The 13464-nt window shown below is 41.4% G+C and overlaps 1 protein-coding gene across 1 annotated transcript; it reads left to right on the top strand.

The window, feature by feature from the left end:
• Positions 1 to 197: 197 nt before the first annotated feature.
• fkbp4 (FKBP prolyl isomerase 4) lies at positions 198 to 8818 on the top strand. Its single transcript, XM_034085231.2, has 11 exons — positions 198 to 649; positions 1095 to 1239; positions 1326 to 1468; positions 1605 to 1725; positions 2390 to 2546; positions 2853 to 2943; positions 3054 to 3137; positions 3273 to 3458; positions 3567 to 3710; positions 7465 to 7560; positions 7689 to 8818. Exons 1-11 carry the CDS (start codon positions 554 to 556, stop codon positions 7788 to 7790), a joined length of 1365 nt encoding a protein of 454 aa, XP_033941122.1. The 5' UTR covers positions 198 to 553; the 3' UTR covers positions 7791 to 8818.
• The last annotated feature ends 4646 nt before the right edge of the window (positions 8819 to 13464 follow it).

Here is a 13464-nt window from a genome sequence, read left to right as displayed (position 1 = left end):
ATTAAATGTGGGGCTGTGTGGTTATTACATAATTTTTAACCTAAGTATTATATAAAATATCCATGTTTAAACCTGTAAATTATTAATTTGCCCTGCTCTTTGTAAATGCACCGCCCATTCGGGAGATCCCTTTAAGATCAAAGTAGCGCCACCAAGGCGGGCTCATCCCCTGGTTCCTCCTAGAATGTCTGGAAAATTCTCTGCCCTTTTTTAAGAGCTTGTCAGATGCCATACTGCGAGACAACGTGGACCTGAAGTAACGTAAACGAAAGCTTCTATTCTGCTCTGATACAAGTGTGACGGATGCAAAACAATACCAGTGCATCTAGCAGGAAGCTGTATCGTGCATTTTATTAACAGTAGCACTCACAAGTAAACAAGGCTAGAGATTTAAGCAACGTTAGTTAGCTAGCTAGCGTTTCAGTGAGTGAGGTTGTTTGTTGCTGCACTTAGCGTGGTTTGAGAAGTAGTTAGCTTAGCCGCTGCTACTATTAGCTAGTGTTAGTAGAAATTGTGGTGCGGGTCAAAGGACTAGGAGGGTTAAATCTGCTTCATGACAATGACTGCAGAAGAGCAGACGGAAGGACAGCAGACCATCCCCATGGAGGGAGGGGACATCACCCCAAAGAAAGACGGGGGTGTTTTCAAGGTAACGTTAAGTGATTGTGTTTTGATACTACATATTAATCCTGGCTGCTTGTTGTTTACTCATGCGGATAGGCTAACGTGAGCTAATGCTAGCTTATCTCGGGCACCGTGAATAAAAACATCGTATGCAAGCTACACTGTTTATCCATTGTCCTACCATTGGTCTCCCAGCTAACTTATAGCCACGATGTCAACAACATGCGTAAAGATAATTAGCCATGTCCGCATCTTTAGAAAGATCTAGAACCACGGAGACTTACTAAACGCTCAAACTATTAGTGGTGATGCGGGGTTATTTAATATCCTCACACGCACACATTTACAACTCACGTTCATTCACATGGCTTTTGGACCTGGTTTTAGTTGTCCGTAGCTGAGATGACTTTCTAACTTTCAGTCCCCTACTGTTTATATGATAAATTCTCCTTTTGCTATCTGTTTTCCAGCTGGTCAAAAGAGAAGGCACAGGCACAGAGCTGCCTATGACCGGTGACAAAGTGTTTGTTCATTATGTGGGCACGCTTTTGGATGGTTCCCCATTCGACTCAAGCAGAGACAGAGAAGACAAGTTTTCCTTTGAGTTGGGCAAAGGTTTGTTTGATATCTACCTTAGATGTGAACATTTAACTTTCATTGTTGCCCAGCCACTGTTGGTAATCCATTTTCTTTGTGTTTAGGTCAAGTAATAAAAGCATGGGACATCGGCGTGGCCACAATGAAAGTGGGGGAGTTGTGCCAGTTCATCTGTAAGCCAGAGTATGCTTATGGATCTGCAGGGTGTCCCCCAAAGATACCCCCCAATGCCACTCTGGTTTTTGAGGTAAGTGTCAGTAATATCAGGTTATTTTGTCTGTTACATTGCAAACCGTTTCCCCTGTTCTATGATTGAAATGCAGTATGCTATTATCCTTTTTAGGTGTGAAAATATATGATTTTACCCATGTATGCACACTTAGGTGGAGCTGTTTGAATTTCGAGGCGAGGACATTACAGAGGGAGAGGATGGAGGAATTATCCGTCGCATTATCACGAAAGGGGAGGGATATTCCAAGCCTAATGAAGGAGCTTCTGTTGACGGTAAATCATCCAGACACTGCTATTTCTTTGCTAACAATGAAAAGAGATTAGAGTACCTACTTACATTATTATTTCTTTGTTTTTGCTAATTTAAGACCTTTTAATGCACTTACTTCTTAACAGTTTAAATACTTTTTAAATATTGATTTAAAAAGCATGTTTATACATATCAATTACTTACCTTTAGATGTATTAGGTCAATGCTAAGGTGGCTTTAAAGCATTTACATTTTCATCCATTATTAAGAGTCACCTTGAATTCATGAAGATAACTTTAGTTTCTAAAAATTGCAGCATATAGAGTCTAGAGAAGACAATTAATTCAGGGCTCGACACATTTTTTTCTCGCCATGAAACCCGGCACCTACTGTAACTTGTTTAATTAAAATCTACTTATAACTGCTGTTTTACAAACGTTGACAGCCATATTTTAGTTTCTGTAGGGGGAGAGGGTTAGTCTATTTAATAATGCTAACTTTGCTTTGCTGTCACACATTTACAGGCATCCTCAACAAAGCAGAACATATTTATCGACTGTTAGTTGCAGCAATTATCCTCAGCTGCAGCTTTTTGACAGCTGTCAATCTACTGCATGCTAACAATTGTGTGGCTAACTCACGTCTAGTTTGTGGCACAACCTAACCTAAGCATTTTCCAACTTTCAGTGACTGTGGAGGGTTCCTATGAGGGACGTGTTTTTGACGAGAGAGAAATTAAGTTTGAGATTGGAGATGGAGAAGGTCTTGGCCTGCCAGTTGGAGTGGAGAAAGCTATCATAGCGATGGAGCAGGGAGAGGAGGCAATCTTCCATATTAAGCCTAAGTATGATCATATATATTAAGACATGTGTTTTGAATTAAGTGTTGTATACAGGTCTCTCTGATCATTCATGTGTCGATATACATCTCTGAAGCTGAACGGTTTGAGTTGAATCCAACTCGGCGATAAAGCAATCTTAGTGTTGAGACAAATGGATAACAGGAGTGATATTTTGCCAACCCCATCAAAGATAGAACATAAGACACTATATTACACTGCAAAGCTGTTTTAACTCAAACTGCAACTGTAACTACAGTATTTTTACACCACACCTGAGATTATCAATGATAAATTAATATTGATTTGCAGATATGGCTTTGGGAGTGCCGGAAATGCAAAGCATGAAATTCCTGGTGGAGCAACGCTGCAATACAAAATAAAGCTGGCAGCCTTTGAGAAGGTAAACAGATCTTGCCGCTGAATAGTAAACACAACTTGGCTTATAATGTTCACAAATTAAATGTCATGTTTCTCCTCTCAGAAGTGATTTATGTGTTATGGTTTCTTCAGGCTAAAGAATCATGGGAGATGAACACAGTAGAGAAGCTGGAACAGAGCATCATTGTCAAAGAGAAGGGAACACAGTATTTTAAGGTGAGCATTGGGATGTTTACAAATGTTATAATCATATATATATATATATATATATATATATATATATATATATATATATATATATATATCATATCTTAAAGACATAGACCTCATGTTTTCTATGTTTTGTTGCAGGAGGGGAAATACAAGCAGGCGTCAGTGCAGTACAAAAGGATTATATCATGGCTGGAAAATGAATCTGGTTTGTCAGAGGAGGACGAGAAGAAAGCAAAAGCTTTGCAACTGGCGGCAAATCTGAATTTGGCCATGTGCTTCCTTAAACTACAGGAGCCAAACAAAGCCCTAGAAAACTGTGACAAGGTATTTACAATCGACTGTTTGCACATTATTCATTCCGTATATAGCACGTTGGAGACTTGTGAGCGTGAACATTAATAACATTTCACTGTACTCTGTTAATGACCATAGGCTCTGGAATTGAATCCATCCAATGAAAAGGCTTTGTTCCGAAGGGGAGAGGCACTTTTCGGTATGAAGGAGTTCGACCAGGCAAAAGATGTTTTCCAGCAGGTTCTTCAACTGTATCCTGCCAACAAAGCTGCCAAGAGCCAGGTACAAGCTATGTGTTGATTGATTTCCACCTGGGTCGTAATTACCTCAAATTCGCCCTGATGATACATTTGTTACAAATGGGAGGAAAAGGGTTCATAATAGGGATGTTAAGATTCACCATTTCGCATCGGTGCACCGGCATAAACGTTCAAGATGCGATTGCACCGGTTGAAAGAGTGCACATCGGCTACAGTTTGGGTTGAACTCGCGATGCATCGATTGTAGCGTCTTTGCATCGGTAAAAAAACGATTCATTTATATAAAATCCTGTCAGCTCTCCGCAGAGACGATCTTTGATCTTTGCTTCGCACTACGGAGGCCGAGAGTCTCAGTTATCAACACACATGGAAGTCGAGGAGAAAGAGAAACACCTCGCACCGAAAAATACCTACAAATCAAACGTTTGGAAACACTTCGGATTTTTCAAGAAAGACGGTCAACTTGAAAAATCGCTCGCAAATTGTAACCGATGCCGTGCCGCTTTAAAGTACACAAGTAGTACGAGGAACTTAGCAACGCACATAAAGAGGCGACATGGGGTCTGCGGCTGAAAAGAAAAACCTCAAAGTAAGACATATGATTTAAATCACTGAGAGTGGTGTTTAGTTTACAACAGCCTGTGACTGCCAATAATAGTTTAAATGTCTTCCTTCCAATTGTAAGCAGTTATAAAATACCTGTTTGTGAAAGGTTATTTGTATTTTTTATTGTTCATATAGAAACCACTGCTTTCTGCTCACTGGTGAGTTAGCCTATGAATGAGTGTTAAGCACATCAGGCTGGCAGTTGAATGGGCATTGCACTATGGTAGTTGTTATTTGCACATTGTTAATCATGGGCAATGCATGCTTAAATTGTTTAACTGTGAGGTGTTATAAAATTGTACTGTACTCTGGAGAGTTTTTTAATGTAAAAAAAGAAATGGCATAATGGGATGCGCATTACTAGTAGAAAGAACCAAATATGTAAAGCACTTTTTGTTAATTTATGATTTGCTGCATATAAGGAACAAAACAAAAATCCTCTGTCGTATCATTATTTTGCATCGTATCGCATAATGTTGAATCGAACTGTATCGCATCAGGGGTGAATCATATCGCATCGCCTGGTGTTTCAAATGTATCGTTATCGTATTGTTGGCAACGTATCGAGATGCGCATCGCATCGGCCTCAGTGATGGAGATGCACATCCCTAGTTCATAGGGATAAATGTACAGTGGGGCAAAAAAGTATTTAGTCAGCCACCAATTGTGCAAGTTCTCCCACTTAAAAAGATGAGAGACCTGTAATTTTCATCCTAGGTACAGTTCAACTATGAGAAACAGAATGGGGGGAAAGAATCCAGGAAATCACATTGTAGGATTTTTAATGAATGAATTGGTAAATTCCTCGGTAAAATAAGTATTTGGTCACCTACAAACAAACAAGATTTCTGGCTCTCACAGACCTGTAACTTCTTCTTTAAGAGCCTCCTCTGTCCTCCACTCGTTAACTGTATTAATGGCACCTGTTTGAACTCGTTATCAGTATAAAAGACACCTGTCCACAACCTCAAACAGTCACACTCCAAACTCCACTATGGACAAGACCAAAGAGCTGTCAAAGGACACCAGACACAAAATTGTAGACCTGCACCAGTCTGGGAAGACTGAATCTGCAATAGGGAACAGCTTGGTGTGAAGAAATCAACTGTGGGAGCAATTATTAGAAAATGGAAGACATACAAGACCACTGATAATCTCCCTCGATCTGGGGCTCCACGCAAGATCTCACCCCGTGGGGTCAAAATGATCACAAGGACGGTGAGCAAAAATCCCAGAACCACACGGGGGGACCTAGTCAATGACCTGCAGAGAGCTGGTAACAAAGGCTACCATCAGTAACACACTACGCCGCCAGGTACTCAAATCCTGCAGTGCCAGATTTGCCAGACGTGTGTCCCTGCTTAAGCCAGTACATGTCCAGGCCCGTCTGAAGTTTGCTAGAGAGCATTTAGATGTTCCAGAAGAGGATTGGGAGAATGTCATATGGTCAGATGAAACCAAAATAGAACTTTTTGGTAAAAACTCAACTAGACGTGTTTGGAGGAGAAAGAATGCGGAGTTGCATCCAAAGAACACCATACCTACTGTGAAACATGGGGGTGGAAACATCATGCTTTGGGGCTGTTTTTCTGCAAAGGGACCAGGACGACTGATCCGTGTAAAGGAAAGAATGAATGGGGCCATGTATCGTGAGATTTTGAGTGACAACCTCCTTCCATCAGCAAGGGCATTGAAAATGAAACGTGGCTGGGTCTTTCAGCATGACAATGATCCCAAACACACCGCCCAGGCAACGAAGGAGTGGCTTCGTAAGAAGCATTTCAAGGTCCTGGAGTGGCCTAGCCAGTCTCCAGAACTCAACCCCATAGAAAATCTTTGGAGGGAGTTGAAAGTCTGTGTTGCCCAGCAACAGCCCCAAAACATCACTGCTCTAGAGGAGATCTGCCTGGAGGAATGGGCCAAAATACCAGCAACAGTGTGTGAAAACCTTGTGAAGACTTACAGAAAACGTTTGACCTCTGTCATTGCCAACAAAGGGTATATAACAAAGTATTGAGATGTGATTTTCTGGATGATTTATTTTTTCTCATTTTGTCTCTCATAGTTGAGGTATACCTAGGATGAAAATTACAGGCCTCATCTTTTTAAGTGGGAGAACTTGCGCAATTGGTGGCTGACTAAATAATTTTTTGCCCCACTGTATATGTGTCTTTTTTAGAGACGATACTAGTTCTGCTTGGAGATCTGTCTTTATTTATTGTGCATCTACAATTAAACTGGTGAATGTTGCTCTCATATGTATTGTTAGATTTTGCTATGAGAGTATTACCCTATCTGGCATGAGATTATTTGGCATATAAGCCGTTGTTGCTGCATTAATTTCCTGTTTATTGAACAGTCTTAATCACGATGCCTCATTCACACCAACGGTGTTTCAGGGCCGGTTCGGAGCTGGAGCTTGAAAAGCACCGGGTTTTCCTGTTCACACCGCCGCTGCGGTGTGAACAGGAAAACCCGGTGCTTTTCAAGCAGCCTCTTAGCTCCGGAATCCGGTTTGTTTCAAACGCCAAAAAATTGTCCGGCTAGAGCAAAAGCACCGCATACGTCGAGGCGGGGGCAGGGGTGGGATCAACTCCTGAACAACAACAAGCCCGCGTTTTATCCAGTTTGTACACAACGATGGAGAAACTTAACAAGCAGCAGTGGTCCACTGAAGAGACCAGCTACCTACTGGGAATCTGGTCTTCCAAAGAGGTAACGAGTAGCGCTTCAACACAATCGGCCATTGTTGTCGGTGTCAGCTGTGAGGGGTTTCCGGCGGTTTGGCTTTATGTAGCAGGTACGCAAACGGTTACATCATGACGCAAACGATGACGCAATGACGCAGCACCAGTTGGACTCTGGGCGGTGTGAAAAGAGCCGGAGCTAAACCAAAGAACCGGTTCTGAACCTGAAAAGCTCTAGCACGGAGCTTGAACCGGAGTTGCGTTGGTGTGAATGAGGTATAAATAGTTGGGGAAAAAAACACATTTGTAGTCGTAATGATCCTTTTAGCTAATTTTAAAAAGGCTCTTAGAACAATGGTATATTTGGTTGAACTGTTCAAATCTAAAGACATAAACTGTGTTGTGTTGTATTGTATCTTACGCCTGTAACTGTGCTATATCTAAAAATATGGTTGCCTGACCTCTTCTTTAATATATTGCCAGGTGGTTCTTTGTCAGACACGTGTCAAGGCACAGCACGAGAAGGACAAACGCATCTACGCCAATATGTTCCAGAAATTTGCAGAGAGAGATTCAAAGGTGAGGGATTGTGCTCTCTAAAACAGCCACAAGGGGGTGGGATAGTCACGCTTCAATATTGTTAAAGATGCCTACTCTAAGTGAAATGCCATCCTGATTATTTTTTTTTTTTCTCTCTTCATAAACAGATAGAACAAGACGAGGATAAAACTGAGACTACCAACAATGGCAATGATGACATGGAAGTTGAAGATGGAGAAAAGGAAGTTGCGATTGAAACAAAGGCATAGATGAAAACGTGACTTAATTGTTCACATGCTCTTCAATCTTTTGTAACTTCAGCCATTTGTGTTTAGTGTGTGTTTTTGTTTGTGCGTACGGATGTGTCAACGAGAGCACTGACTTTGGTAGTGTCTCTGTTGGCTTTCTTTGTGTCCGTGCTTTTTGCTGTGGCAGCTGATGGCACTGTGGGAACTGGTTTTAATAAATGATAAGAGTGCCACAACCCCACCCCTGAACCTTTTCAACTCACAGCTTTGAACTGTGCATGTGTTTTCACAGCATTTTGGGTAAAAAAAAAAAGCATCCAAATGCTAAGTGCGGACTTTCACCCGTTAAGGGCTAGACCATTCACCTTGCACTACCCTCTTTCCTCTACCCATTCTCACGTGTTATGCTTTCCATCTCACACTCCTCATGGGCCTACTGATCAATCATGGAGTTGTGATGGTGTTGTGCATCGTAACTTTTGTCCCAAATTACGTATGTAGCGCTGGACAGTTTGAGTAATAAGACGATAGCCTGGAATAACTTGGAGCTTCTCTCTCAACCGATAAATGGAGCTCCTTCGTTACCCCCAGGGTACAGGACTATTCACATTTTTTGGGGAAATATTTACTTTGTACGTTTTTTTTGTTTTCTTCCCAGTGTAGTGCTTGTGACTTCTGTATTGTTCTCAAAATGGATGAATACAACCATTTACTTAACTGGAATATGTGCATTTTAAAGCAGCTAGAAAGGACATGAATTAGCTCCTCCTGGACACACTTAAGTAATAGAACGGTTAAGTGTTATTCTTAATTTACTGTAAAAAGTACATGTATGATTGTGTGCATGTACAGCTCTTGAGATTGAGACTGTTAATGACGGTACACCAGAAAAAGATGTGAGCCCTGTTTTAACTTTGCGTGGGGCAGAAACAGAACTAGTGGGCTCATTTGAAACCGGGCCACGGGTTGTGTGTTGAGTTTATCTTTGTCTTTTGGAAGGGTCACTGCTTGGTCTGCCCTAAAAGAAAGATGTAATAAAGAATAGCTTTAAAAAAAAAAAAAACATGATTGTGTATTATTCTTGAATTGTTTCGTGGCAGTCCATTTCAATCAAACAATCCTTAGGTTAGTTATTTTCAGATTTAGATCAGAATGCCAAACCAGGGGAACAAACAAATTAGAAGCTTACACCACTGTGTACAAGGCTGTGGGATGTCCCTGCCTGATCAAGTTTTATTAGCTATTTTCTTCATTTTACAAGCTTTTAATTAGCTTAGTTAAACCAACTAGCAGAGTGGTTAAATCTGACCTGAGGTAGCAGTATCATAACTGCAGGGCCGATTTGAGAGCAACAACTGGCTGAAAAGAATCTTCTCCCAGACCTAAAACCGTACACCTCCTCAGGACTGTTCCTCAGTTTTGTCTAACCACTGCTAAAGAAGTCTGGGTGTTCCCTCAGCATAAAACACATTAACAAAAATAATAGTATGGCTTAGAGACTCAATTTACAGAGATAAAAACTATTTGAATCAGGGCTGCAATTTATAACTTTATCAATTCATTTGAGGATTATTTTCTAGGTTGAATATTGTTTGTTTTATAAAATGTTTGTCTACTTTGTAGACTTACACTGAATACATAAAAACTAAAAGAGCACATATGGAATTATCTAGTAAACAAAAGTGTTAGAAAATCCAGAACATGATTTATGATATTCGCTCTTCTTTTTCTGACTCACCTTTACTCACCGCTGGGTCACCAGACCCTCCTTTCACCCACACACTGACCTCCTTTTCCCCTCTCTCTCCAAGTGAGGTTCTTACCCTCATTACCTCTGCCCGCCCTACCACCTGTCCTCTGGACCCTATCCCTTCAAACCTCCTTCAGACTATCGCTCCTGATATTCTACCGTTTCTCACCCATTTCATCAACACTTCTCTAACTTCTAGTCACTTTCCAAACAGTCTCAAGGAGGCAAGAGTAAACCCTCTCCTAAAGAAACCCACTCTCAACTCGTCAGATGTTATAAACTACAGCCCTGTCTCTCTCCTCCCGTTCCTGTCTAAAACACTTGAACGCGCTGTCTTTAGACAACTCTCCTGCTATCTCCATCAGAACAACCTTCTGGATCCGCACCAGTCTGGTTTCAAGGCAGGTCACTCCACAGAAACGGCCCTCCTTGCTGTCACTGAGGAACTGCACACTGCTAAAGCAGCCTCCCTCTCCTCTGTCATCATCCTTTTGGACCTGTCTGCTGCATTCGACACGGTGAACCATCAGATCCTCCTTCGCACTCTCCAAGAACTTGGAGTTTCAGGCTCTGCACTTTCCCTCCTCACCTCATACCTCAAAGACCGCACCTACAGGGTTACTTGGAGAGGGTCCGAGTCCGACCCTTGTCAATTAACTACAGGGGTCCCTCAGGGCTCTGTTCTTGGTCCACTCCTCTTCTCCTTGTACACAAACTCGCTCGGATCAGTCATTAGCCCGCATGGTTTTTCATACCCCTGCTACGCTGACGACACCCAATTAATTCTGTCCTTTCCCCGCTCAGAGACCCAGGTCGTCGCACGCATCTCTGCTTGTCTAGCTGACATCTCTCAGTGGATGTCTGATCATCACCTCAAGCTCCACCTTGACAAGACTGAACTGCTTTTCCTTTCGGGAAAAGATTGTCCCACTCTTGACCTAACAATCAACATTGGCACCTCTGTTGTTTCCCCGACTCAGACTGCAAGGAATCTGGGTGTGATCCTAGATAACAAACTGTCCTTCACTGCAAACATCGCTGCTACAACCCGCTGCTGCAGATACACGCTTTACAACATCAGGAGGCTGTGTCCCCAGCTGACCCAGAAAGCGACGCAAGTTCTGGTCCAGGCTCACGTCATCTCACGCCTAGACTACTGCAACTCCCTCCTGGCTGGTCTACCTGCATGTGCCATCCGACCTCTGCAGCTCATCCAGAATGCAGCTGCTCGCTTGGTCTTCAACCTTCCTAAATTTTCCCACACCACGCCGCTCCTCCGCTCCCTCCACTGGCTTCCGATAACTGCTAGAATCCACTTCAAAACAATGGTACTTGCGTACCATGCTGCGAATGGATCTGGCCCTTCCTACATCCAGGACATGGTTAAACCGTACACCCCAGCACGTGCACTCCGCTCTGCATCAACCAAACGTCTCGCTGCACCATCGCTGCGAAGGGGACCCAAGTTCCCATCAGCAAAAACACGTGGGTTTGCTATCCTGGCTCCAAAATGGTGGAATGAGCTCCCCATTGACATCAGGACAGCAGATAGCTTACACACCTTCCGGCGCAGACTGAAAACTCATCTCTTTCGACTCCACTTCGAGCGATAGAACTATTAACAAAGCACTTATATACTAATAAAGGGCTGGCTTATCTAAAGCCAGTTGAGTAGCACTTGAAATGTTTTTGCTCTATGAAGCCTGATGTACTTATATGATTCTGTTTTCTTCAAGTTTGTATTTTGTTGGTCGAACGCACTTATTGTAAGTCGCTTTGGATAAAAGCGTCAGCTAAATGCAATGTAATGTAATATTTTGCTGGCTACTGCAGATTGCTGTGGTAGCCATGCTGGTTAAGTGTGCCTTGAATTCTGAATACATCTCCAACAGTGACACCAGAAAAGCCGCCCCACACCATCAAACTTCTTCCTCCATGCTTCACGATGGGAACCACACGTGCAGAAACCATCCGCTCACTTTCTCTGCGTCTCACAAAGACACAGCGGTTGGAACCAAAAATCTCAAATTTGGACTCATCAGACCAAAGTACAGATTTGAGATTTCCACTTTCTGATGTCCAATCCTTGTGTTTCTTGGCCAAAACAATTATTTTCTTCTTGTTGTGCATCCTCAGTAGTGTCTTCTTTGCAGCAGTTGGACCATGAAGGCCTGATTCACGCAGTCTCCTCTGAACGGTGGATGCTGAGATTTGTCTGCTACTTGAGCTCTGTGATCATTTATGTGGGCTCTAATCTGAGGTGCTTTAATTTGCAGTTTCTGAGGCTGGTAACTCTTGTGTATTTATCCATTATGTGGTAACTCTTGCTCTTCCTTTCACTGGGGGGTCCTCATGAGAGCCAGTTTCATCATAGCGTTCGATGGTTTTTGCGACTGCACTTGAAGATTCATTCAAAGTTCTTGACATTTTCCGGATCGACTGGCCTTCATTTCTTAAAGTGATGATCGACGGTCGTTTCTCTTTACTGAGTTGAGTCGTTTTGGCCATAATATGGTTTACAACAGTAATCAAATAGGGATTTCCACTGTGCACTAACCCTACCTCTGAACAACACAACTGATGGTCTCAAACACATTAAGAAGGCAAGTAATTCCACAAATTGACTCTTGACAAGGCATACCTGTCAATTTAAAACCATTCCAGGTGACAACCTCATGAAGCTGACTGAGATAAGCCAAGAGTGTGCAAAGCTGTCATCAAGGCAAAAGGGGGCTACTCTGAAGAAACTAAAATAAAAATATATACTGAATTTTGTAACACTTTTTGTTTACTAGATAATTCCATATGTGTTCTTTCATAGTTTTGATGTATTCAGTATTAATCTAGTAAAAAAAAGTGAAACAAAATAAACAAAAGCCATTGAATGAGAAAGTGTGTCCAAACTTTTGACTGGTACTGTATAGCTATATTAAAGAAGTTAGTTTACATATTTTAAAGGATGAAAACAGCAATTTGTAATGAACAACTAAACTTTGTTGCTCTTATTTGCAACTGTCTGACTTCTTGAACCATGACTGTCTACCTATCTATGCAATGAATACCATCATGAATTTCTCAGATCACACGACATGAACCTCACCTACAGACATGGTGAAGTATTTGTGAAGTGAGTTGACTGTGTTGCAACTGCAAGGCTTTCAAGGCAATGCAACCGGTTTGTCTTTGCAAAATCCCTTTCTCCTGTCATATCCCTGTTTAGGAACCACTGGGAGAACTACTGCAGACAGAGTAAATTACATATTCATACACATTTAGAATACTTTCTCATACAACCAAATGCCAGAAGAAGGATTTCCCTCAGACAAACAGGTTTAATTGCAGAAATCGGTGAGACTTTAGGACACTTACACCAAACGTATGTTTCTCAGTTTCCAGTAACAGTGCATTACTGATTTCACCCCTCTGATTGAAAATCAAATTTAGTGAGGAAGAAAATTGTTTTGCCAGTTGAAAACTGAGAAATGTGTCAATGTTATTAAGAAATCTTCTGAAAGTATTTCAAAGGAGCAAAAATTCAGCCAATCCTATACTCCATGATGTATGACATATTCATACAGAAGGTCTAGTGTTAAAAGGTGCTTTACCACCACATCCGTTTATATTCAAGTTGACGTTTGAATAATCAGTTGATAGTGAAATCATGATTTTTTATTTCTTTTCATGAATTTTAATTTCTTTGGATTTTTAACTGCTGTTCAGATTACGTAAATAAAATGTTCTTATATCAGTGAATTGTGTAGAATAGTAATGGATCTTTTCTAATATTTTATTGAACACACAAGAAAAAAAAACAGATTGAGGCAGGCCTAAATATGTTTTCTGCAAAGGAGAAATACCAAAAACAATTTCCACTGTCCAAAAAATATATTTAATTAAATGTCAATAACATGGAAGCATTTATATTTTGAAGGCTTTTGTGTATTT

This window comes from Pseudochaenichthys georgianus, chromosome 6 (assembly GCF_902827115.2).
Source record: "Pseudochaenichthys georgianus chromosome 6, fPseGeo1.2, whole genome shotgun sequence".
Lineage (NCBI taxonomy): Eukaryota > Metazoa > Chordata > Actinopteri > Perciformes > Channichthyidae > Pseudochaenichthys > Pseudochaenichthys georgianus.
Note: the sequence above shows the minus strand (reverse complement) of the source record. Positions and strands in the feature narration are given on the sequence as shown.